At 37.5% G+C, this 27,957-nt stretch overlaps 1 protein-coding gene across 5 annotated transcripts in view; it reads right to left on the bottom strand.

Moving 5' to 3' along the window:
- The window catches only part of LOC130912849 (multiple C2 and transmembrane domain-containing protein 2-like), a 78,566-nt gene that overhangs the window by 7,814 nt on the left and 42,795 nt on the right, over positions 1-27,957 (bottom strand). For 4 of the 5 annotated variants that reach the window (XM_057830935.1, XM_057830949.1, XM_057830958.1 and 1 more), the window contains 11 exons: positions 25,815-25,908; positions 25,618-25,720; positions 23,625-23,727; positions 23,393-23,494; positions 23,246-23,320; positions 13,057-13,176; positions 8,594-8,707; positions 8,376-8,417; positions 3,073-3,182; positions 2,882-2,991; positions 2,603-2,700 (listed from right to left, as the gene is read on the bottom strand). In XM_057830935.1, coding sequence (XP_057686918.1) covers positions 2,603-2,700; positions 2,882-2,991; positions 3,073-3,182; positions 8,376-8,417; positions 8,594-8,707; positions 13,057-13,176; positions 23,246-23,320; positions 23,393-23,494; positions 23,625-23,727; positions 25,618-25,720; positions 25,815-25,908 — 1,071 coding nt within the window. The remainder of the gene's footprint in view (positions 1-2,602; positions 2,701-2,881; positions 2,992-3,072; positions 3,183-8,375; positions 8,418-8,593; positions 8,708-13,056; positions 13,177-23,245; positions 23,321-23,392; positions 23,495-23,624; positions 23,728-25,617; positions 25,721-25,814; positions 25,909-27,957) is intronic. The other variant, XM_057830942.1, reaches the window with a different exon arrangement.

The raw sequence follows: 27,957 nt of genomic DNA, 5'->3' as shown, positions 1-27,957 counted from the left end.
AAAATATCGGGATCAGCAGATACTCAAACTAAAACGATCGGGATCGGATCGGGAGCAAAAAAACATAATCGGAACAACCCTAGTTATAATTGTTGTGGAAGAGACGCCAAAGTTTATGCCAATAAATAGCGCGGCCCCAATGAATGCCTGAGTCCACTCCTCTTGCTTGTCTCTGCCTCTTAGCTCTCAATATACATAAAATGGAGCCATTGTAGACTGTTTGCGGCAATGCATGAGTGGTTCGTCCCGCGCATGCGTTAAATATTTTAACGTGATTAATTTAAAAAATTTATTACCACCCGTTAACGCGATCAATTTGACAGCCCTAACATCTAGCCGTTTTTTGTGGGAATATGTGACTGAACAATTTAAGAGCATTGTTAGAAAAAAAAAAAAAAAAACATTTTATAGCATTTAAGCTAGCAGACTTTTGCTGCAGTGCCTTGCAAAAGTATTCGGCCCCCTTGAACCTTGCAACCTTTCGCCACATTTCAGGCTTCAAGCATAAAGATATAAAATTTAAATTTTTTGTCAAGAATCAACAACAAGTGGGACACAATCGTGAAGTGGAACAAAATTTATTGGATAATTTAAACTTTTTTAACAAATAAAAAACTGAAAAGTGGGGCGTGCAATATTATTCGGCCCCCTTGAACCTTGCAACCTTTCGCCACATTTCAGGCTTCAAGCATAAAGATATAAAATTTTAATTTTTTGTCAAGAATCAACAACAAGTGGGACACAATCGTGAAGTGGAACAAAATTTATTGGATAATTTAAACTTTTTTAACAAATAAAAAACTGAAAAGTAGGGCGTGCAATATTATTCGGCCCCCTTGCGTTAATACTTTGTAGCGCCACCTTTTGCTCCAATTACAGCTGCAAGTCGCTTGGGGTATGTTTCTATCAGTTTTGCACATCGAGAGACTGACATTCTTGCCCATTCTTCCTTGCAAAACAGCTCGAGCTCAGTGAGGTTGGATGGAGAGTGTTTGTGAACAGCAGTCTTCAGCTCTTTCAACAGATTCTCGATTGGATTCAGGTCTGGACTTTGACTTGGCCATTCTAACACCTGGATACGTTTATTTTTTAACCATTCCATTGTAGATTTGGCTTTATGTTTTGGATCATTGTCCTGTTGGAAGATAAATCTCCATCCCAGTCTCAGGTCTTGTGCAGATACCAACAGGTTTTCTTCCAGAATGTTCCTGTATTTGGCTGCATCCATCTTCCCGTCAATTTTAACCATCTTCCCTGTCCCTGCTGAAGAAAAGCAGGCCCAAACCATGATGCTGCCACCACCATGTTTGACAGTGGGGATGGTGTGTTCAGGGTGATGAGCTGTGTTGCTTTTACGCCAAACACATCGTTTTGCATTGTGGCCAAAAAGTTCAATTTTGGTTTCATCTGACCAGAGCACCTTCTTCCACATGTTTGGTGTGTCTCCCAGGTGGCTTGTGGCAAACTTTAAACGAGACTTTTTATGGATATCTTTGAGAAATGGCTTTCTTCTTGCCACTCTTCCATAAAGGCCAGATTTGTGCAGTGTACGACTGATTGTTGTCCTATGGACAGACTCTCCCACCTCAGCTGTAGATCTCTGCAGTTCATCCAGAGTGATCATGGGCCTCTTGGCTGCATCTCTGATCAGTTTTCTCCTTGTTTGAGAAGAAAGTTTGGAAGGACGGCCGGGTCTTGGTAGATTTGCAGTGGTCTGATGCTCCTTCCATTTCAATATGATGGCTTGCACAGTGCTCCTTGAGATGTTTAAAGCTTGGGAAATCTTTTTGTATCCAAATCCGGCTTTAAACTTCTCCACAACAGTATCTCGGACCTGCCTGGTGTGTTCCTTGGTTTTCATAATGCTCTCTGCACTTTAAACAGAACCCTGAGACTATCACAGAGCAGGTGCATTTATATGGAGACTTGATTACACACAGGTGGATTCTATTTATCATCATCGGTCATTTAGGACAACACTGGATCATTCAGAGATCCTCACTGAACTTCTGGAGTGAGTTTGCTGCACTGAAAGTAAAGGGGCCGAATAATATTGCACGCCCCACTTTTCAGTTTTTTATTTGTTAAAAAAGTTTAAATTATCCAATAAATGTTGTTCCACTTCACGATTGTGTCCCACTTGTTGTTGATTCTCGACAAAAAAATTAAATTTCATATCTTTATGTTTGAAGCCTGAAATGTGGCGAAAGGTTGCCAGATTCAAGGGGGCTGAATACTTTTGCAAGGCACTGTATGTAAGTTAGCCAATTGTTCTTTTGTTGTACATAGATACTCATTTTTTACTGTTTGAGGCTCAGCTCAGGTATTTTAATTTTTTATGTTCCTCATCCGATTACTCGAACTAACTAGTTAATCGATTAATCGACTACTAAAATAATCGATAGCTGCAGCCCTACTGGAGACCCTCCCAGTTGGATGTCTATCATCGTCAATGCTAGTGAAAAGGTTAACAAAACGTGTCGCCGAGCTTCACGGTGGTCCTGGGTTGGGAAAAATATAAGCTTTGCCCTCAAGCTCCATCACAATGAAGATAAACGTAATTACACGGATCTGAGCCAAGAACTTGCTGTTTGCGTCTTACCTTCTCCACATCTGAAGGCACCCTGCTGAGGAAGTCCAGAAGCTCATTATTGTCAATGGCGTAAGGGTTGCGCAATCGCTTGGTGAATTTGTGGATACCTGAAATGGAAAAAACAAAAAATTGGAAAAGGAACGGTAAAATTACCATTATCACTTTGTTGGCACAAAAACAAATACACCATGACAAAACATCAATTACTCTTCTTTGGGACCACCTTACCTTTAATGTTTGCTAGGATATTTTCCTAATAACACTCATCATCATTATAATCACTCCTACCCCATATCAAGACGATGTAGCGCACCGGGATGTAATATGTGATGATGGTTGCCAAGACGAACACCAGCAAAGCTAAGCTGGACAGGAAGGGCACGGACCAGTTGAAGGTGCTGGATGACAAAAGCACAAATTTAATTTAAAAAATAAAAAGTTTATACTGAAATATCCAATGTGAAACGTGGACAAGTTACTTTTTAATCCTCTCGCCGAAGTTGGCCACTCCATCCAGGAAATTTTGAAGCCTGATGACGATGTCCTGCACCATGTGGATCTTCTCCATCAGACTTCGACGCTCAGACTCCTGACATCAGCGACATAAATAAAACTTCTTCAATATATTAAGAGAGTGGTGGACCGATATGGGATGTGCAAAGGCTGCCGCCGTTATTTCAAAAATCAGTTCAGCCAATTACTGATGTCTAAAGTTGATTTTGTAAGCTGATATTTGATACATTTTAAAATGCTTAAATACTATATTCATTATAACTTGAAAAAATTCAATGAAAATCTATATTAGAGGTTGAATTTTTCTTCTAGTACTTTTTCGTGTGATACTGGCCATTAGGTGGTACAAAATAAACAATAACATAGATCATCACCTAAACCGTGAATATACGTAAGTTATTCCATTATATTGGCTACCGTATTTTTCGGACTATGAGTCGCAGTTTTTTTTCATAGTTTGGCTGGGGGTTCCACTTATACTATGGAACGACTTATGTGTGAAATTTTTAGCATATTATTATATCATTTCACATGTTATTTTGGTGTTTTGGAGTGACACTGATAGTTTGGTAAACTTGTTAGTATGTTTTTATGCTATAGTTATCTGAAAAACTCTTAATAGCTATGTTACGTTAACATAACCGCCACGTTCGCATTTCGTTGTTCACGCATCATGTAACATTATCATACTGTGTACACTTATTCAGCATGTTTTTCTCTATTGTATTTTTATTTTAAATTGCCTTTCAAGACATATCTGTTCTATGTGTTGGATTTTATCAAGTAAATTTCCCCCCAAAAATGCGACTTATACTCAGGTGCGATTTATAATCCGAAAAATAAGGTATATATCAGCTGATATCGGCCGATCTTGAAATAAGTCCATCTAATTGCCCAGTATATCAGCTGGCTACCATATCAGTTGACCTTTAGAAGAAAGATCATCACCCAAACAGTGAACATAGCAGTTATCTTATTGTATCGGGTGATATCGCACGATCTTGAAAAAAGTCCATATATCTGCCCGATATATTAGCCGGCCAACATATCACTCAATTTTAATAAGAGAGCTTAGCACCCAAACAGCTAACATAAGTTCTTCTATTATATTGGCTATATACTAGTCCTTCTAAAAAATAGCATAATTTGATTAAGTTCATTATTTTCTGTGATGTACTGATAAACATTAGACTTCCATATATTTTAGATTCATTACACACAGCTGAAGTACTTCAAGCCTTTTATTGTTTTAATATTGATGATTTTGGCAAAAAAGTCAAGAAAAAACAAAAATCCCTATCTCAAAAAATAAGCTAATTTCATCCGACCAATACAAAAAAATTGTTTTTTAATACAAAAAAAGTCAACCTTCAATTAATTATATCAGCTATGCACTCAATACGAATCCTTTTGCAGAAATGACTGCTTCAATGCGGCATGGCATGGAGGCAATCAGCCTGTGTTATGCAGGTGATATGGTGACCCAGGATGCTTTGATAGCGGCCTTAAGCTCATCCGCAGTGTTGGGTCTGGTGTCTCTCAACTTCCTCTTCAAAATAGCCCACAGATTCTCTATAGGGCTCAGGTCAGGAGAGTCGGCAGGCCAATTGAGCACAATAATGCAATGGTCAGTAAACCATTTACCAGTGGTTTTGGCACTGTGAGCAGATGCCAGGTCGTGCTGAAAAATGAAATCTTCATCTCCATAAAGCTTTTCAGCAGATGGAAGCATGAAGTGCTCCAAAATCTCCTGATAGCTAGATGCATTGACCCTGCCCTTGATAAAACATAGTAGACCAACACCAGCAGCTGACATAGCACTCCAGACCATTACTGACTGTGGGTACTTGGCACTGGACTTAAGGCATTTTGGCATTTCCTTCTCCCCAGTCTTCCTCCAAACTCTGGCACCTTGATTTCCGAATGACATGCAAAATTCGCTTTCATCTGAAAAAAATACTTTGGACCACTGAGCAACAGTCCAGTGCTGCTTTTCTGTAGCACGGGTCAGGCGCTTCTGCCATTTCAAGCACACGCCTGTGCACGGTGGCTCTGGATGTTTCTACTCCAGACTCAGTCCACCTTCTCCACAATCTTTCTCATGGTGCGGTCCCCTCTTCTGGTTGTGCAGCGTTTCCTGCCACACTTTTTCCTTCCCACTGAGGTGCCTTGGTACAGCACTGTGGGAACAGCCTATTCGCTCACAAATGTCTTTTTCTGTGTCTTACCCTCTTGCTTGAGGGTGTCAATGATGGTCTTCTGGACAGCAGTTAGGTCGGCAGTCTTGCCCATGATTGCGGTTTTGAGTAATGAACCAGGCTGGGAGTTTTTAAAAGCCTCAGGAATCTTTTGCAGTTCATTCGTTGATTCAGATGATTAGGTTAGTAGCTTCTTTAGAGTGCCTTTTCATGATATGCAAATTTTTTGAGATAGGGATTTTTGTTTTTTCTTGACTTTTTTGCCAAAATCATCAATATTAAAACAATAAAAGGCTTGAACTACTTCAGTTGTGTGTAATGAATCTAAAATATATGAAAGTCTAATGTTTATCAGTACGTTACAGAAAATAATGAACTTTATCGCAATACGCTAATTTTTTGAGAAGGACTAGTATAGGCTATAAGCTGATCTTGAAATTCTCTTCAATATTAAGTACATTGGACCCTCATAATACTAGCACCTCACCTTCAGTTTTTCACATTATAAGCATCATCATGAGAGAAAACTATTCCTTTCATAAGAGTACATTTTCACCAAATGAGCAATGAGTGAAATTCAGAAAAGCCTCTCTCGCTTGGTGTATCTGAGTGCCTTGGCATCCCAACAGGTGGCATGCGAGCACTCTATTTGAGCGAAAACTTTGTATCCCCAAGTACCACGGCGTCCTGCGAGGTGGCATACGAGCCTCTCGCATCAACAGAATCCCCCATCTCCCCACACGTCATTCATCCTCGTTGTCTCCGGTGATTGAATTTTGTATCAAAGTGCATCCGAAACATTTGTGCTTACAAGTGAACATTAACAATGTCCCCCAGTTTACTTACAACAAAAATGCTATTTTGTTCATGTTATGCTATTCTTTCCTTTAAAGTGCTTGTGACACGAAAAAGCATGTTTATTTCATAATACACGCGGTATTTTATGCTCCTGAATGATATGGACCGCTTGGATGTGTGTGGAAGCGATCGCTATATTTATTTAGTTTTTTGAATCCCGCGCCAGGAAAATGAGTGACTTCCGGCTTCGGTCTCGCATTGAGGAGGAGGGCGCTGTGACGTGTACGGTAGAAGACGTCCCCTTCACGCTACAGTGTACTGTTGTGTATGAGGACGAAGGATTCAGCTGATTTGGGGGATTAATACTTTTATTTTTTGCATCACGCCAGCCAAACGGCTGCAGAAAAATCATTCTGTATGCGGGAGAGGCGTATGCGCCTTTTTGGAGTTTCAAAAGGTTCCCATTCACCGTGGATATTTACTGTGGGACCATTGGACTTACAAGGAAGTGAGTAAACATCTTGTTTTGTATTATGTCAAATACGAATACAGTGATTACAAAGTAAACACTATAAAATTCCTTTAAATAAAGGACTACTTACGTTTGATCATTGATAGGCATGTAAAAAGCTATCCTCACGCTCATTAGCAGTTAGCTGTTAGCACGTTAGCTACACAACAATTCCAGCCACCCTCCTCCAGGGAACGAACTGTAAATTGCTCTCCGCCGGGCGGTTTGCCGATCCGCAAAGAAACTCGACAACCGGGTCGTCATGTCAAATAATCCAGGCTAGTTATGTGTGATTTTCCACTTCGAAGACTTAGAAACATCCCTCGGTTCGGGTTAGCATGTCGGCTAGCTGTCACTCCTTCTGGTCTGTTTACATTCTCCGAAGCCGGGGAAGGGAAATGACATATGTCCGATTTAGGTGTCATAAAATATCGTTCGGCAGGTGTGACAGTAAAGGTAAAGTCGACTGTTTTGACCATTATGGAGTAATTTTGCCATGTCGTCTTGAATAAATGGATTTTTATTATTTTATATTCCATTTAGCACAAGTTATTTGTCATGACCATGCCATTTATTTAGCAATTGGGGAAAGTACTTGGGTAAAAAGAATATCCTGTAAAAATATTGACGTAAAGAGACAGAAACAATGACATTTTGCCGCTCTCTTCGTCGCGTTTTCCTCATTGTGAATAGTTCCCCCTCGACGGGCTGACTGGTCCTTCTCAAGCCATTTATATAGCTATTGGGGAAAAATACTTGGATAAAAAGAATATCCTGTAAAAATATTGAAGTAAAGAGACAGAAACAATGACATTTTGCCGCTCTCTTCGTCGCGTTTTCCTCATTGTGAATAGTTCCCCCTCGACGGGCTGACTGGTCCTTCTCAAGCCATTTATATAGCTATTGGGGAAAATACTTGGATAAAAAGAATATCCTGTAAAAATATTGGGAGTAGAGAGACTGAAACAATGACATTTTGCAGCTCTCTTCGTCTCGTTTTCCTCGTCCTGAACAATTCCCCCTCAGTGGGCTGAATAGTAAAACCGATGAGCCTAGTCTACCGCTGACGTCATCCACCTGTTGGGGACGCTAAAGCCCTATAATTGTAGGCGTGGCTAACCGGCAGATTAAAAGACTAATTTCTCGTCATCTGCGCTTTGCTAAATTGTTGTATATGGTCGAATCGTCTCAAAATATGATTCTAATTCACATAATAATGCCATTTAAGACTTTTTCTGGTGTCGTATGCTCTTTAATGTTAGTGTATGTATAGCTGCCTGTTCTCTCATTCCTCCTGCATAGTTGGTTCGCAATATTCGTTATGCCGCTATATGACTTCAGCCCTCATGGGAAAGGATTGTAAATAATTAATCTTGTTTTTATACTTTTAAATGTCTTTTTCAGATTATTCAGCCTTGAAAATGATGCCTGGAAATATTATTTAGGAGAAACATGGAAAGTATTGCACACATTAACTGGAATGCAATTATTTATAAAGGAGAAAATACATTCATGATTTTGTGACTCTAGCATTTTTCATCTTCAAAGCATTGCCAGATTTCTGACCACTGAAAAGTGATCCAACATTCTATTTACCGGTAACTATAATTAAACGACTAATGGAGAACTAATTTTGATAGTCAAATCGTTTGGAGACATTGTTAACCTCAATAATGCCAGCTGTCCCAGTCTGGCTTGGTCTTGGAACAGATTGTTCTCATATCATGAAGGCCCACTGTATTCATTAATTTTTGATAGTTACCTTGTCATCCTCCTCCTCTTCATCACCAACATCCATACTGCTCTGAGGAGAAAAAAGAAACGGGTATTATTCAATTAAACGCCTTTTGAACACATTGTCTGCAATTGACGGCGATATGACGTCCAATTCAAACAGATTGTATGTCTTTCGTAGTCAATGGTGCTGAAACATAATCGAGTGACTGCACACAGCAGCATGCTCGCGTGCTGACCACTCACCAGGTCTTGACTAACACGGCCGGAGCGAATCTGAAAGTAGTTCCATGATATGAGCAGAACCATAATGAGCGGCAGCATGTAGAATTCCCAGTGCCAAACTGTCAACAGGAAGACCTGCACGCATGTCAAGTGATTTGACAGTTAATGATATCTATATGTAGGCCTGTCGCGATAACATATTTTAGTGTGCGATAATTTATCTCATAAATTATTGCGATATGCAATATTATTGCCCCCACAATTTTTTTTAGGGCTGTCAAAATTATCGCATTAACGGGCGTTAATTAATTTTTTAAATTAATCACGTTAAAATATTTGACGCAATTAACGCACGCACTGAATGACCAGCTCGCACATTGCCTTAAACAGATTACAATGAGACCGTTTATGGACATTAAGAGTGAAGAGAATGCCACCGGCCGCTTGGGGGCAGCGCCGTTCCGTACTAATGTTATTTCTTCTAAACGTGGGAGAATTAGTAGTTGTGAGATGTTTATGCTGTATGCACAATGCAATGCAAATTGCTATTTGTGCTCCACACATATTTCGGTAAGTTTTCTTTCTTTTAGTGGCAATTATGTGTCTCTTGTTGTATTTTGGGTAAGATATGTACAGAGATATATATTTTATATAGACGAGTGGACACAGATGTTCTTTGGACCGCGCCGTTTATTGGCATAAGCTTCTCCTTCACAACAAACATAAGTATCGTTTAGTGAAAGCACAACAAAAATAATATTCCTATCCCTCTCAAAAAAAATAATGTTCATAAAAAGGAAAGCACTTCAGTCTATAGTAATGAGGCCCTATTCTCACAGTTAAATAACAATGCAAAATGAACTGGCATTCAATATCAAAATAGCTATGCAAAATACACGTAAAACTTACTCAGACTTTGGTCACTCTATTCTTATTCTTATTATTATTATATTAACTCTTTTTTGACTGAAAATTTTACAAATTTTATTAAAACGAAAACATGAAGAGGGGTTTTAATATAAAATTACTATAACTTGTAACTATAACATTTGTCTTTTAAAAACTACAAGTCTTTCTATCCGTGGATCACTTTAACAGAAAGAATGTTAATAATGCCATTTGTGGATTTATTGTTACAATAAACAAATACAGTACTTATGTACAGTATGTTGTATGTATATATCCGCCTTGTGTCTTATCTTTCCGTTCCAACAATAACTTACAGAAAAATATGGCATATTTTATAGATGGTTTGAATTGGAATTAATTGCGATTAATTACGATTAATTAATGTTTAAGCTGTAATTAACTCGATTAAAAAAATTTATCGTTTGACACCCCTAATTTTTTTTTGGTTTTAAACCAATTTACAATAACACAGTAAGAATACAGTATACTAGTATATTAATAGATGAAGTACACCCATTTAAATGCGATAAATGTTTACTCTTGAATTCAAAAATAATTTTTAAGAAATCACAAAAACAATAGATCATGCCTCTTTTAAGTAAAAGACAACAACATTAATAACACACAGAAACACAGAAGAAATAAAATGTCTTTTTCAAGAAAAATAAATAAAACTGAGTGTTTGATATAACAATATATGCTGCCATAGCAGATTCATGGCGCAATACGCCTCCGAACTATTTTTAATTTGTCCGTTTTACCCTGGAAACCCCCGTTTATAGACGTCGCGCAACCGCTTTTGTTTCGACCTAGCCATAAGAAGAAGGTGAGTGATCGTATTTATTATCCGAAATGTCTGTCATTTTTAGCTTAGAATCATTAATTGATGTCTAATATTTAGTAAAAAAAAAAAAAAAAAAAAAAAACGACTTAAAAAAATTATTGACTCCCATATTTTAAACTTTTAAACAAATTACGTCACAATGAAAAAATTGGCGTCTGTAAAAAAGTCACGGATATCTACTTCACAACTATCGTTTAATTGTATTTTTTTCGTTACTGTCGCATTTTCCCCAATATTTTAGATGATAAATAATCGATCCAAACAAAGAAAAATTGGGAAAAAAAAAAAAACGTTTAAAAGGGTAAATATATGGAAATGAACGGCCACTACTTGACGTCTGCAATTTCTGCATTGTGACCCTTGTTATATTACCATGTTTCACCCGTAAAATCCCCCAAAAATCCAGCTGTTGGCATTCACACCTGTGTCTTGACACACGGTGATACATGTTACATGGCGTTTTTGGATCGAAACAAGGTAAGTGCGCGATAATATCGCGTTAAAATCATGGCGTCTTTAATTCTGCTCTCGCGTGCTCTTACCTCAAGTTAAGGTTTTGATGTTTACATTTTTTTTTTTTTGAATGCCCTGCTATTCAAAATTTTTCTTCCCCCAGAAAATTGAAATTCTTATGCTTTACAATTATGTATCACACATGTATATCGGACAATTTTGAAATTTGGCCAAATTGGGGGTCTCAGAGCGGAACTTCAAGTCACCTGAGTGTTTTCCGCCATATATATATAAAAAAGAAACAATATGGAAGGAATAAGAAATGAATGAATGAATGAAATAAATAAATAATTGTATAATAAATAAAAACGAATAAAAAATGAATATAATCTGACATTTTTAAAAAAAAGGAAATGCCGAAATAACAGTAAATCTATGAATAAATATTGAAATACATAAACACATTGATATTATTACATTCAATTATTTCTTTAATTATGTATTTATCAAATTAATTTTGGGACTCTTGGTCCTCCACTGTTTGGAGTGTTGCCACTTCCTGTTAATTCTGACGTCGACTGTTTTTCTTTTTCTTGGCCTTTGAGTTACGCCTAGCAACAAGTGACGAGTCAGGATAATACTGCAATTGTTTCCCAAATGTTATTCTGGTAAATGTGTCAGTGCTTTGTTCACTTGTAAAAAATAACCACATAGTTGTATCATTTGTAAATAAAACCAACACTAAAAACTAGGGTTGTTCCGATCATGTTTTTTGCACCCGATCCGATCTCGATCGTTTTAGTTTGAGTATCTGCCGATCCCGATATTTCCTGATCCGATTGTTTTTGTTGTTGTTCCCGATTCAATTCCAATCATTCCCGATAATTTTTCCCGATCATATACATTTTGCCAATGCATTAAGAAAAAAATTAATAAAACTCGGACGAATATATACATTCAACAAACAATACGTAAGTACTGTATTTGTTTATTATGACAATCAATCCTCAAGATGGCATTTACAATATTAATATTCTTTCTGTGAGAGGGATCCACGGATAGAAAGACTTGTGACTTTGTATATTGTGACTAAATTTTGCCATCTAGTGTATTTGTTGAGCTTTCAGTAAATGATACTGCAGCCATTCAACCCAAATGCATGATGGGAAGTGGAACCGTGACGGTGCGTAGTGCTACCAATTGATAAATCTTCTCTGCGTTGGGAAATAACATAAGGTATTAAGAAAAAGATCAATTGCTACCTTGCATCCCCACATTTCTCCCATAATATTTCTAATCGTAGGGAGAGGGATTGTAAGGCTTAAGCCTTTTTAAAAAAGGGTCCAAAGGCTACCAAAATTCACTCTACTCACGCTGCCTTTTATCTCTCTAAATGGGTAAAACGGCACCATTACAGATTGAGCGCGACAATGCGTGAGTGGGTCGTGCAATGCATGCATTAATTGCGTTAAACATTTAACGTGATACATTTGTTAAAAATTAATTACCGCCGTTATTGTGGATAAATTTGTTAACCCTACCTTAAGCCTAAACTAAACACTCTGGATGAGTGTAACATATTTTGTCTGTAACGTTAAATACAATTAGAAAAGGATTTAATGAAAATATATATATATATATTAGAAAAAGGCATGGCCGATATTTTTTTGCCGATTCCGATACTTTGAAAATGACGTGATCGGACCCGATCGAGCGGCATCATCTCTACTAAAAACGTATTTGCATACACAACAGAATTGTTTTGTAACGTGAAAATACAAATAAAATGTGCATTTTTGTATCACCATATTTTCTGTTCAAAGTGTGGGTGTTGGTATTATGTCTGTGAGAGCCTTCACTTGGAATTTTCCCACTTTGCTTTAATGATATCCTATGCCATAAAGATTGTAATCTTTGAATTTTATGTCATGTCCAGCGTGGGAAAGACAATCCACAAAGTAAAAAAAAAAGTAAGGCGAGCAAATGTCGCTACCAGCGGAATTTCCCAACTTAATGCTGGAGGAAAGTGCAGCACGCCAGGGCTGTAATCCCAGTGACCCGAGCCAAAGCGGGGATTTAGGAAGGAGGAAATAAAAAAAGGTGAGGTGTTTAGTGTGACAACATGAGAGCAGATGGCCCTGCAGTGGCTGGATGTGTGTCATTATCTCCCTTAACTTGACCTCCGCTGAGGCCCGCCCACATCCATTAGGCCTAAAAACACTGGGAAGACTTCACTCGTAAACTCTCTCCCAAAGGTGGAAAATTTATGAAATCTCACCACGAAGGCCAGTAGGCTCCTCTGGACACTTTCCCAATTAAAGCAGCTTTTAACGTACAACATCGTGGACTTGATGGCCCGGTAGAGCGCCTGCACTCGTTGCACGTTTCTTGTCAAAGCCTGAGAAAATAAAAAAGGGCAGTTAACTCAAAGGGTTCCATTGAAGTGGGAGGGTGGCAGTGTATGAACAGTCGTTCAGTCAATAATAGGAAAAATAAGTCAAAGAAAATATAGAAAAATATTAGAAAGTTACTAAACAAAGATAGGAATTAATAAAAAAGACATAAGGCTTGATAATACCGTATTGGCCCGAATACAAGACTGTGTTTTTTTGCTTTGAAATAAGACTGAAAAAGTGGGAGTCGTCTTATATTTGGGTTCTAGACATTATACCCATTCACGACGCTAGATGGCGCCAGATATTATTGACGCGAATGCTGAACTTGAGTAATGTTCTGTCATGACAGATCTCAGCTACTCTCAAGTTTAACCAGTTTGCATTATTTTATTGCAATGTTTTTCCTTATTCAGATTTGTTTCATGACTACCGTTAGTCAGAATCACTTTGATGGTTAATGCAGTTATTGCAATTTTTTTGTTTTATCACAATAGATTGGTTTATTTACATTTCAAAAAACCAGGAGCCCTTCATTTACGAATGTGACTGCACTTTAGTTTACATATTTAAATATTCAGATATTATGATTTGAATGAGGCAAAATGACATGCTTATTCTCTCAAATATATTGTTATAATCATTTGTTTCAGATGTACTGTAATTATTTTCTGTGTAAAAATTAATTTGGTGTTCAAAAAGTCTTTTTTCAAACTTAAGCCTTGAAAAAAGGGGGGCCCCTTATAATAAGGGTCGTCTTATATTCGGGCCAATACGGTAAATGCTAATTTTGCCTTGTTATAGACTAGAAAAAGCAGACAGATTCCAAGCTCATTTGATTGATTTAACGCATCACTTATACCGACCACAAATTTTTCAGGATTCCCATCATTTTATGTGTTTTCCGAAAATGCAGCTGGATTGGAAAGGGTAGAAGCAGGGTTGTCCCTACACATAAGAGATTGTGGCGCACCGCCACACCAAAATAAAAGCCGCCAAGCCTTGCAAATGAGATGTTTTTTTTTATTTTTCAAATTTTTTAAGGCCGTTTCAAACTACCAGCAGCCGAGTGGGAAGGGTTCAGCGGCAACCTATTCATTGTGTATTGTAATGTCCGTAACTATGTGCAGCCCCCATAAGAGACAATCGGACTGGGGAGTTGTGACGCAGGGGGAAGCAAGTAGGAAGAATGAGGGAACGGCGAGATAGCGAGAGATAGCGGTTGCATGTCGCGACAGCCTGCTGTTATTTTATAATTGTTTTTCTTTATAATTCTTATAACAATAAAGTGGGTTAGCCAATACCAACTCCTCTCCTTCTTCCCCATATCCGCGGAATTGCAGTAGTTTGGATTGGACTTCTCGGCGAAAGTCTTGGACGGAAGACTAAGTTTGAATGACTTTGCTCTGAGAGGCGCGGCCCAAAATAGAGCAGCACAGCCGTGCTAACGTCAGCAACGAGGTGCAGGCGTACTTATATCTGTGCTATCAGGCTGTTAGGGAAGACGTAATTCTCTATAGGATCCACTGCAGGAAAAATAAATATTTAATCATTAAGGCTAATTATGTATTTGTAGCCAACTTTTGGTAGGAGGCTAATATAGCTAATATCGATACATACAACCAGTTTTGCTTTCATTATAAGGCTTATGAAAGGCTTTTCATTTTTTGCGGCTCCAGACATACTGTATCAGTTTGTTTTTTTGGTCAAATATGGCTCTTTCATCATTTTGGGTTGCCGACCCCAGGACTACGAGATCTAAGTCTTTCTATTGTACTATCGTAACGTAGCTATGCATTTTACATACATGTAACGTAGTTAAGAGCTACAACATTAGCCTGGCTAATGAAATATTTGAAATATATCTATGTTATGGTTCTTCTTGGGGTAAAAAAAGGAGGTGAAAAAACATTTTTTTGCCGTGGCACGACATGGTGAGGCTGTCCGACTCTGATGCAGCCCACCACCACAGCTTCAAAAAATCCTAGGGGAAACTCTGAGAAGGATACAAAAGTTTCTGTCAGACCACTGATTTTTGGAAAATCCTTACCTGCCGATCTCAATTTTGGCCGTTCCCAGTTTTTTCCATCAATAACAGCATAACAGCTTTAATCTTCCAATCAAACTTGTCTTATTGTAATACATTGAACATTACTTGTCCTGTGTTTTTTTTTACTGCCAAATACAGTAGCTCGCAAAAAAAAAAAACCTGAAAAGTTAAAAACTCATGTTTTTAAAGAAATACATCATAACTTAATTTACAAAAAATAAAAATTCAGCAGTATTTTGCTTTACAAAAAAAAAAAACAGGGTTTGAGGAAATTATTTTTTGGGAGATAAGAATGCTATTAGGTATACAAGTCTTTTTTTTAATCTAAATACTTTATAATGCTGGAATAGTACAGATTGAATGTGAGACAAATGTGTGGATTCACTAAACAGGTATTATCCGACTGAATTCACTCCCAAAGGAGAGTAATACGGCCATCTACAATAAGCACAGAGTGGCTATATGGCTAGGTTCATACCGCAGGTTTTAATGCACAAATCCGATTTTTTTGTCATATCTGTTTTTTGGCGTGCCAGTTCAGACTGCCTTTGTCCATTGAGCCCGTTCAAGTATCACGCATGCGCACTAATTCGCAGTCCGACACGCGCTGAGCAATAAGACCCGCATGTGCAGAAGCATCAAAACAAATGACTGCACATGCTGGCTGTCATCCGTCATTCCAGGGAGATCATATTTTGATTCCCAAAAAGAGGACACAAATAACAGACATAAATATTCCCCGTTAGGGCTTATATTCAAAGTTTATATGGATCGATAGAATGCACGCACTGTCCGTGCATGTAACACACACACATATGGACAGTTTGCCCAGACTCTCGGCGGTGTAAGCAATCTTGAAATATTGCTCATATAGAGCAGAGAGAAAACTGAGCATTCTCAGGCTTATTCTCAACACATTTTTATTTTTTTAGACTGCTGTCAAGCACGACCAAAAAAGCAGTGTTCAAGGCAAGCTAGGCGCTAACGCACAGCTGCACCGCTACCGTCGCGCACCGTCTCTCTCGCTCTTTGATGACATAAATGCTGCATGAATTCCAATTTGGGAGACTTGACAGTTCAGACCGCCTGACAAATTCCGGAAAAATTAGATCGAATTTAAACCACATACGAAAGTGACCCAGATCGGATTTAAAATAGTCCACTTCTATGCGACTTGTCCCGTTCAGACCGTCAAGTTAATGCCTCACTCGAGTCGGAAAAACACGAAAAATTGGATTCCTGCATTAAGACCTGCAGTATGAACCTAGCCTATGAAATGCCAATTCAAATTTAACCCCATTCCCACATTAACATAGCAAAAAGCGGCAGATGTTACAATTTCAAACCTTATGTCGGGGTCGGAAAGCATGAAAATACCCATCAATTCCCACTTTTAGATTTTCATTAAAGACCACGAATGTCTTTGACCAAATGCTAGTAGGCTAATGTGGCTAACGGAATCTAGACGCGATCGGTTATATATTTTTTGGTCACCTATCTCCTAAAATTTAATTAATCCTCTCGGATCAATTGGCGCACTTTTAGTACAAACAAAAGCAATGAACATGAGAAATTAAGTAATATAAATGAAAATATATGCTACCAAGATATAAGTAGCATTACAGAATGATTAAAACTTCCTTTACTGAGGGGAGGAACGTATACCCCAACTATCTGACGGGAAAAGGGAGGGCAGGAAAGACTAGGGTAGGAAAGAGCAGTGAGTGCACAAGCAGTGTAATTGATGTTCAGGTCCATCATGCAGATTCCAATTTCATCTTGTGAGTTTGTTTCTGCGTGGAGTTGAAAACATTTGAATTGTTTGATAGGTGTCAGACCTCCCATTCCAAATGGATTGGATGTCTATCACATTCAATGCTAGCCAATGAGTTAAAATATATATTTTAGTTATTTCTAACAAAATTTCATCAAAATCGACAAACTTTTTTAATGTTTACTGTTTAACTGAAGAGCGCAAATAAAGTAAATTAGCACGGAGCCCGTCGTCCACACCGATTGATGGAGTCTATGTTTTGGCATTCCGTCTCCAGTGCGGTCCATCAGAAATCTGACCTGATTTTGTCCAACATGAAAACAAGCAGTAGGAACCGCAGCGCACGTCACAGCAACTGTAAGCCAATTTGGGCGTTAGCGGGCGACGTATTGTCTGGCAACAATGAGTCTTTTGTAGGGAGTACAGACAGTCAGGCACCCGGTCTGGCACCCTGTCTCACACACTGTATATCAAACTAATGTGGCAGAATACAGCGCAGTTGGCGGCCATTAATGCTCAATTCAAAGCAGCGGGCTGCTTTTGCTTTTACCACTTGCAACAAGAGAGGAACACTTGGACTGCATTCAATCTTATACAATAATAGCCCATACATTGACGCTTCACTTTCTTCAAATTCACCGCCCGCGCTTTTCCCCCCTCTCCGTGGAACCTTTCCCCGGCCAATCTCGGAAAAATTCACTCAAGTGTCGAGGAATTATGCTGACGTGATACATCTTGGTTGAAGAACCGAGTTTAGTATGGGTTGTCACAGTGAGTCTTTGCCACAAGAGCATGTACGCATGCAATTCCGGAGTGTTTTTCAAAATCTGAGGATTTTTAAAAAGTGCACGCTCCCTCTTCAAATGGATTGGATGTCTACTGGTGATAAACTAATTCAAATTCACAACAGAAGGAAGATAAGTTGTCACACGATTGTACGTCTATCGCTGTCAATGGCAGCCAGTGATTTAATAGAGGTCTACTGAATTTTCGAATGGCGAACATTTTCGGCCGAAATGCGAATAAAAATGTGATTTCTATTTACATCCAAAACGCTTTCGACACAAACAATTTTCCCAAAACCGATTGAGTTGTTATAACATGAGCAAAAATTGATCCAAAAACTGTCAAAAAAAAGGGCACGGCAAAGCAATAAAATTCAAACCCGATTGCTTTACTGAGTTGCAACTGCCAGCAAAGAAAACCAACGTAGAAGACTACGTTTTGCAAATCTGAAAAGGAGTCTGTGCGGCTAACGTAGATAAAAGTGGAAATGACAATTGGTGTAATAGCTTTCTGTTTCGCCTATCATTTTTATGGCTCACTTTCTTAATTTTAACTTTGGTGCGTCACAAATATTTAACGCTAAATATTAGTGTTGCACAGATATCGATACAAGCGGCCCCGATATGGCAGTAAAATTCGGGTATTGGTATAGACCCTACTCACGTGACGTCACAGCCACGCCCCCGCGCCATGTTGTCCGTATACTCGTCATGTTAATGCATTAGCGCTTCGTAAATTCCTCCTATTATGGCGTGTTTTTCTGCTCGTTAACATTAATAATCAAAATGGTGAAGTCGTGTGTGGCGGTCGGTTGCAAAAACAGAGAAGATATACGGACAGACTTGAAGTTTTACCGTATTCCGAGAGACCCGAAGAGGAGACCGAGATTGACTGCTGCAATTCGACGAGAAAACTGGGCTCCAAACGACTACCACAGATTATGTAGTAGTCATTTTATATCTGGTAAGATGCATTTAATATATATTTAGAGGGTTTTGGGCTGACAACCACAATTAAGATCATTGCTAGGTTAATCGCCGACAACATACACTCAGACGTTGTGAATGAACTACCTGAAAATATATAATTATAAGGGGATAATCAGACAGTTGTCATACAATTAATTTACAATTTCACTATTGAGGTCAAAAGCCAAAAAATAAATTCAACTAGGGACAATCTGGAGTAGTGCTATCGCACTTCATATTTATTACATATTATATATGTATGTAGTGAGGGTGCTATCGCTAAACCATATAAACATTAAAAGCCCTAGCTCCATTGACAAATGACATGAAATACATTAGACTTGACAGTGGATGTTAGCAAGAACAAAAGATTTTGAATTGAAAATTTCGTAACTCACCTTCCGAGCACAAGATTCCTGCCGAATTTTCGTGTACGAGGACCTGTTTCACCTAACCAGCAACGTAGCATTTATAAGCCTCCAAGCTCTTAAAGTTTTTCAAACTTTCGTGAGAATAGGCTGATTTTGTGTGGACAAGATAGTTGTAAATATCAGGGTCAGGCAGAGACGGCGAAGGCAGCGGGTCTAAAAACATCGATTTAGGCATCAAATACGGATCTGGCGAATGGATAAACTGAAGCTTTTCCACGTAACGCCATTTATGCAACGCATCCAATGAGTTTACGGCGTCAGATAACACCGGGGCTTCCATGAATTGCTCTATAACTTGCTCGACTAATTGAAAACAATGAGAATAGGTCTAAAAAATAGGTACAATATGGCGGCCGGAAACAGCGACACGCCCATTTTGTGACGTAGGTGAGTAGGGTCTATAGGCAAGTACTAATAAATAATACACCCATGCTGCTCGATATGGCGGAAAAGACTCAGGTGACTTGAAGTTCCGCTCTGAGACCCCCAACTTGGCAAAATTTCAAAATTGTTCCAAAATTTTGAACAGGAGGGCATTTAAAAAAATAATAAAAATTTAAACAGCAAAACCTTATCTGGAGGCGAGAGCAGAATTACAGACGCCATGACTTTAACGAGATATTATTGCGTTCTTACCTTGTTTTGATCCAAAACTCCATGTAGCATGTATCAGTGAGTGTCAAGACACAGCTGTGAATGACCACAACTGGATGTTTTGGGAATTTTATGGGTGAAACATGGTAATATAACAAGGGTCGCAATGCAGAAATCGCAGACATCAAGGAGTGGTCGTGATTTTCTTTTTCATATATTTACCTTTTTAAACGTCCCCCCCCCCCCCCCAATTTTTTTTTTGGGGGTGGGGGGGTTATCATCTAACATATCGGAGAAAATACGACAGTAACAAAAAAAAAATCAATTAAGCGATAGTTATGAGGTAAATATCCGTGACTTTTTTACAGACACCATTTTTTCATTCTAACATAATTTGTTTAGAAGTTTAAAATATGCGAGTGAATAATTTTTTTAAAATCTTTTTTTGTTATTTAAACGAAAAATTAGACATCAAGTAATGATTCTAAGCAAAAATGACAGCCATTTTGAATAATAAATATAAGGAATTACCTCCGTTTTATGACTGGGTTGAAACAAAAGCGGTTGCGCGACATCTGTAAAAGGGGGTTTGCAGGGTAAAACCGCCAAATTGAAAATAGTTTGGGGGCTTAATGCACCATGAATCTGCTATGGCAGCATACAGACATATTGTTCTGTCAAAGACAACAGTTATTTTGGCTTAAAATACAGCAGTTTCTTTTAAAGAGGAGTGCAAGAGCAGAAACTGCTTTTTCAGTCTTGTCTGTGTTTTCCGCCATATGTTCTTTTCGAGATTTAGTTCCTAAACTCCAGCTGTCACTCTTCTGAGGATGGCCGCCTGGGCCTGTCGCGATGGCAAATTTTAGTAGGCGATATATTGTCACATAAATTATTGCCGATATGAGATATTATTGCCATTTTTTTTACCAATTCAACCACTAATGTAGTGAAAATTCATTCTAATAAATCACCAGTTCAACTGCAATAAGTTGTCAATCTTAAAGAAAACACAAACTATATAAAAAATGTTTAAATTAAAAAACCCACAACGCATAACGTGCCATTTGAAAACTAGCTAAGTGCAGAATATGAAATAGGGGAGAAACCCAATGCCATTTTTGACATTTGACTTTCATCCAAAATGTGCATGTTACCAAATTTGAAGCCAAATTATTCATTGCCAATCAGATTTTTCATAATTGGTGTCATTTTAAAGCTATTCTTAGTGTACAATGTGAAGTATGTGATTAACTCCAGAAATCTTTATTTACGTTGAACGTGACATGCTTTTATTTAGAAATGTTCACCGGAAGTACGTTCGCTAAGCCGTTAATTGTAAGCTTTACACCCCCGAAAAAATAATTGTCGTGCATGTGGTGTCAGTTGTAGAATATTTCTTTTTTCACATCGCTTTTAAATGCTGTAAACCAGTGAGTTTGCATGTTTGAAGTGTCACTTTTCAACCGCAAGTTTGCGTTTTGGAGAAAACTGCCACTGCTTTAAAACAGGCTCAAGTTAGCACATTGTCTTTTTTCCCATTAGCCTCAATGTAGCTAATGTTTTACAATGTTTAATATAGATGTATTGGTAACACTTTATAATAACTATCCGTTTTACTAGTTAATATATCATTAGTAAACTGTTGATAAATGATTTATTGTTGATTTGTGAAGTATTTGTTAACAGTTTGTTAAGCATTTACAGGGTGTTCTTAACCTGAAACATGGTTTGTGTAGAAACGTTTCAAGTTTTTGTGTGTAACGTTTGGCATTTGTATCTTTTCAGGTTACGAAATGCCGTTCACTTCAAAAGAAAAGGCATTTTGATAAGGCATTTTGCAGGCAGCGCTCATGTTGCACATTTATGAAAATCTGCCATAGAACCAACAAATATTTGTACTTCTCTTTGTATATTTAACCAATAAAACTTATGACCTTCAAAATAAAGTGTATATAGTTTTATTAAGATCCATCAACTAGCATGGGCATTTAGAATGGGGTCAACCATATTGGAACACCCTGTAAATGCTTAAAAAACTGTTAACAAATACTTAACAAATCAACAATAAATCATTTATCAACAGTATACTAATGATCTATTAACTAGTAAAATGAATAGTTATTATAAAGTGTTATCGATGTATTTCTTTCCTTTGTATGTCTAAACTTTAATTGTACGGCGTGTTAACGACCAATAAACATCTGTGAAAGGAACTGGAGTCTGATATGCAATCAACACTCATGCGTGCTGAGTACACACAGCACATGCAAACACACGCATGGACAAATGTATGCATGCACGCGATGAATCGCAGCCTGGAAAATTACCGCTCTCATTTTAATTCACTGCGATTAATGGACTTATTGCATATCGCGACAGGCTTCTGGCTGCCGATAACAAACGTTGCCGAAGAATAAAATGAAGAAGATGAAAAGAAAATAACACTAAAGGTGGAAAGAAAATAGAATCAAGTTCTGAGGTGTTTATAGCCAAGGAGAGGAGTTTTTATTCTGTTCATTTAGCAGTCATAATTTCGATGTACGGGCCTATACTTGAAATGGTGGATAAATGTACATGTCAGTCGATAATACCAGGCAAGATTTAACGTTTTCTAAACAACAACATTGACATGAGCTTCTATAAAGATAATAGCTTTGTTAGAAGGTGGCAAATTGGTGCATTTTATTAGTACTTGCCGATACCGATCACCGCATTTTAGTGCCATATCGGGGCATTACAGAATGATTATATACAGAGGGGAGGAACGCATACCCCAACTAATTGACCGGAAGAGGGAGAACAGGAAAGTGCAGTGAAATATGACTGAAGTTCAAAAGACCAAAACAAAAATTAAAAGGGCTGCCAAAAACCACAATACAATAACACAAGTAACACTGAGTGAGTAAAACTATGGTTATAAAATGTGTTTTTCTTTGTGTTTGTTTGATTCCTATTCAGTACACAACTTTATATTGTTAACATAAGATTCAGAAATTCACTTTTACATTTTGCCTTGGGATTTTTTTTTAAATGAAAAAAGCGTGCTGTGACTCCAAAAAGTTCTAGCAAAATTGATGAACACACAAGCTAAGCTAACGTACAAATATAGTGTAATGGCATTGACTGTTTACTCATAAAGTTTGTATTAGCCGTGATAGCAATTATTTAACATTTAAATGAGTATGCAGTAATTTAGTATTAAAAAAACATGTTTTTTTTTTTTTTTTTTTAATTTAAACTTAGTATCGGGACAGTATTTGCATTGGCCGATACTGCACAGCCAGGTATCGGAATCAGTATCGGGAGCAAAAAATGGTATTGGTGCAACACTAATAAATGGGGAGATTTATTTATGGTTGTCATTTGCAGTAAGAACCATCAAACTAATAAATTGAAGAATTTCACTGGAGAGATGTTTTTGTTAGTTTTACAAGTCAAATATACACCAAAATACACCCAAACGTCTCAAACCTTTTTGGAAAATTTGGGATTGTCTTCCATGAATTTCCTCTCCCGTGGCTGGAATGTTCTTATGCTGGCGCGGACCTGGACGACAGACATAAAGAAGATCGTCAGGCGAGGTCAGAGGTTTGACGGGTTCTGGTGTGGCAGACTCACGGGATTAAAAATGATCTCCAGCTCAAGTGTGATGTTTCCTTTGCTGAGGCCGCCTAGGTCCTCCTTCTTTAATGGCAGGGTGATCTGCCGCCTCCCGCGGATCTGCGTGGAGCGCACACACAAAGAAGGTCAGGGGGGCGCGGGACCGACCGGGCCGTGAACCGGACCGCCAGTCGAGTCGGATCACGTCTCGCCGTAACGCCAGAGGGAGAGGAAGGGGGCAGCTTTGTACCGAGAGCAGAGGAACGGCCACTTTTCCCAAGAAGTCTGGAGCTTTGTCTCCATCTTCGTCAAAGATGGTCGCCAGCAGGACTTCGTGGATGTCTCTGACAGGACTTTGGACACGACACAACAATTACTCATCGTTTTTGGGTTTTTTTTTTGCATCTAAATACCTTTTCATGTACTATATTTTGCATCAAAACAACTTGGTATGCAAACGGTTTAGCGTCTAAATTGCTTGCTGTGCAAAATTTATGTTGAAATTCCTTGTTCAACAAATATAGCTCAATTCTGCAAATGCGTTTGATTTCTCATGGTTGTTGTTGTGGATGTTTAAATTAGTTGCTCCGCACATTATTTGGCACCTAAATTTCTTGTCCAAAAATTATGCATCATTTAGATTTAGCATATAAAGATTTTATGAACCATTTGTTATCTAAATTCAGTGTAGTGCACATTTAGCATCTAAATTGTCCATTGTTAGTATCTAAATCTTTTGTTAATTTAATTTTGCCATTATATAGACATTTTAAGGGACGGTTACAGACATTTTTAAGACATTCTAAGTTTTGTTATGGGGCATACATAAATTACTTAAAACCTGACTTTGCCTTTAAATCAGTGTTCCAACTGCATTTTATAAATTCCTCAATGTGCCCAATGTTTAACATCTAACCCCCCCTCCCCCCTTTTTTAACTGCATACTAAAGTAATTAAAAATAAATAAATAAATAAATAAAACATATTACAGTACACCCCAAAAATGTAATTAAATACTGAACATAAACAATAATACAGCAATAAAATCTTAAAATATATTAAAAATCAAAATAGTTAAATCAAAAGTATGTATCATAAAATATTTGCTTGGTAAAATAAAATCAAAATTAAAATCTAGTTTATAAACCTTAAATTAAGGTTCTTATAAGTGTCATCAAGCAAAATTTTAAGTTTTTAGACCACTTAAAATAGAATTTAATGCTTTCCAAAATGTAAATAAAACATTTTAAGCCAGCAAATATATGCAATTGTATATTCTACAAAATAGAAAATAAAATTCAAGTAAAATACAATATATGTATATACAGTATATGCATCAAAATGCATCATAAAAATAAATCTATTTAATTGAGGTGCAACAATGAATCGATTAATCGACAACTTATCAATTAGCAAATTAATTGACAATTATTTTGATAACCAAGTAATCGTTTACGACCTTCTTCTCTTTAAACTTATCTAAATTCTTGAAATTATAACATATATATAAGTTATCAGTTGTAAATAATATCAGATTTCTTCATTATATTTTTGTTAAGTCAAAGTAGGACATGAACAAAAATCTGCTTTTACTTTGGAAAACAACAATTCACATTTTTCCCCATTTCAGAAATATCATTGTCTAAACTAGCTTCCTAATAAGGCTGCAAAACCTAATCGATTAAATCGATTAATAAATTAGTTGCCAGCAAATTTGATAAACGATACAGTTAAGTCAGGAAGCAGTAATAAAACCTTATTTTTGAGGGATATAGTCATCTATTTTGTCTTCATTGTTACTTACATCATTCCTAAAACAACTTCAAGGCAAATTGTAAAGGTAATTGAAAAAAGTGACATTTATTACAGCACCGATTAATCGATTATGAAAATAATCGTTAATTGCAGCCCTACTATTTAATATACCTTAAATAAACTTTCTTACATTTTATCAAAAGAAAGTCTTTAAAAGCCGTTTTACAGAAAAATTACAACAGAATTTATTGCCCCCCCCAAAAAAAACTTTCTCACACACAATATAAATTTGAAGGAATTTAAGACTAACACGACAAAATTTACCTAGTAAATGTAAGATTACTACAAATCTAATAGAACTTTTTATATGGCCTCATAACCCTCCAGATGCATGCATTCAAACATTAACGGCAGAGAAAAAGAGTAATTCGAATGTTTTTTTTTTTTCCTCAATTATGAAAATGAAGTGACTTAAGGAATATACTGACAAGGTAAAAACTTTATTCCAGTCAGGCTGGAGGCTTTTGTAGACCGTGTGCGTCTGTAGTCTGTCGTTGCAGAGTTCCAAGACGCAGAAGGGGTCGCTCTTGCCTGCTCCGTGAAAACCAAACAAATGCTCACGTGGCGTTCCCATCACGCAACGTGTTTTCCATTTATACAGATGAAAACAAATGGTGGAGGTTACCGTTTAGATCGGCAGAAAGAAGGTCGCATGCCTTGATGACTTTGACTTGGAGAAAGCCTACGTCGCTCAGGTTCTTCAAGGACCTCCGAAGGCTCTGAAATGGCCAAGGGTAATGGGACATTATTTCCTCTTTGATGGTGATAGACGTCCGATTTTGACAAGGAGGATTGGCAGCCTATCCCAGTCGGAATGGATTAGATGTCTATCACTATATTTGGCAGTCAAATAATGTTAAGATTTTAATAATTGTTGGTTTAAAAAGATCTATTGTAATATAGCTTAACATACAAATATATTTTTTATATTAAAATGATCCCTCGCTACTTCACGCTTCAAACTTCACGCCCTAAGTCCATCGTGGATTTTTTTTAACGATGATTGACACACATTTAATGTTTGAACTTGCCAGAGAAGCGGACTTCAAAGCGCCACATGCGTCAATCATCGTTCAACTTGTTAAACAGTTACTGTGGCAACTCATTGTAAGTGAGAAGCTTGAGTGGATTTGAGTGTAGTCACTCAATGAAGCATTTAATAAAGCCAAGCATTTTTCTGATTTATTCTTGTTTAAAAATAATTCGGTGGGACAGTAACATGTTCAAAACTTTAAAAATCGTAATTATTACATTTTAAGTGCTTAAAAACCATTATATATCCCTTTCCAAAGCTAAATCTGAATAAACTTAAACACACAAAAAATATATATATATTTTTTTTTTTTAATGGCGGGAGTGGGCACTACTTCGTGTTTTTTCACTTACAGCGGCGGGTTCTGGTCTCCATTAACCGCGAAATACGAGGGATCACTGAATTGCAGGGATCTCAAACTCAATTTATCCAGGAGGCGCTAGACATAGAGTCTAGGGGAGTGTGCCAAATTGCGGATTCCGTTTAATTAAAAAAAAAAAAAAAAAAAGGTTACGTAGTATATTTATACAGTATGTGGTAATTAGAGGCGTGCAAAATTTCTCCTTCTTAGATTATTCGCGATTCAGCCGTGGAAGATTCGAGAACGATTCACAAACAACGAAATTCCGATTATTGAATTATATCAGGTAAAGCGGAAATAAAACGCAGTCAGCGCGGTCTTCGGGACGCAATGAGGAATGGACTGAGAGTAAATATCATGTGCAGCTAATGCCGCTAGGTAAAAAAAAAAACAATAATACCTGACTGCGGCCGTCAGCCGCTACAAACAGCATCCATTTGCTAGTTGCTACAAACATACGGCAACATACGGCTATGGTAGATATCACATATATCGAGACTAGATGTGAAATGACAGAATTTCCCGCGCTAGTAAACAGGCGCCATCTTAAAGCAGTAAACTTCTCTAGAAGGTTCTGTTGTAGAGAACCTAATTACTTTTTATCTAAAATACCCCTAAATCGGCATAATCTTGACTTGACTCATCTTTAAATGATGAAACAGTTTTAAAACTTTCACATGTCGAAAGTAGACATGAGGTAAATTATGGAATAACGGGCGCAATTTTAACAACTTTAACGGTTGATTCACAACATTAAATTAATTGAATGTAGTTTAAAGCTGCTGATACAGAATGGGGACTTGAGTATTTTATTTACTGTTTTTAACCGGTAACTTGATACTAAAATAGTACTTTGGTTTATTTAGCCTGAGAGGATTTTTGAACAATTTTGGAACAAATATACAAAACATTAAAAAAATAAATAAATAAAATGGGGTGGGCGGGAGGGGGGGGGGGCATCAATTTATAATCGAATCGGAGTCTCTGAATCGTAATCGTAATCGAATCGTTAGGTGCCCAAAGATTCCCACCTCTAGTGGTAATAGATATCTCGGTCAGGATGCCCTTGTACTCAACTAAAAAAAAAAAAAAAATCTGTCTGCTAATTTTTCCTGAAGTTGGCCATATTTGCTTTGCTAGCTTGTTTTAAAAGTGGTTTAAAAAAAAAAAAAAAAAACAGGGTCGCTTAAACCATAGATGTCACATGTATGGCATTAGTAAGACTAGTGACATCAAACGTGTTATACAGTAGTGAAAAGTAACAGTACATGCAGTCCATCTTTCAGTATCAAAACATCTGGCCACGCTCATTTTAAGACCAATGCTGCCATCTGCTGCCCTTGTGAAGAAGTACAAGGACAGAAAAGCTGGGAC

The sequence above is a fragment of the Corythoichthys intestinalis genome, chromosome 1, assembly GCF_030265065.1.
Source record: "Corythoichthys intestinalis isolate RoL2023-P3 chromosome 1, ASM3026506v1, whole genome shotgun sequence".
NCBI classification, from domain to species: Eukaryota; Metazoa; Chordata; class Actinopteri; order Syngnathiformes; family Syngnathidae; genus Corythoichthys; species Corythoichthys intestinalis.
This window is presented reverse-complemented; position numbering and strand designations above follow the sequence as displayed.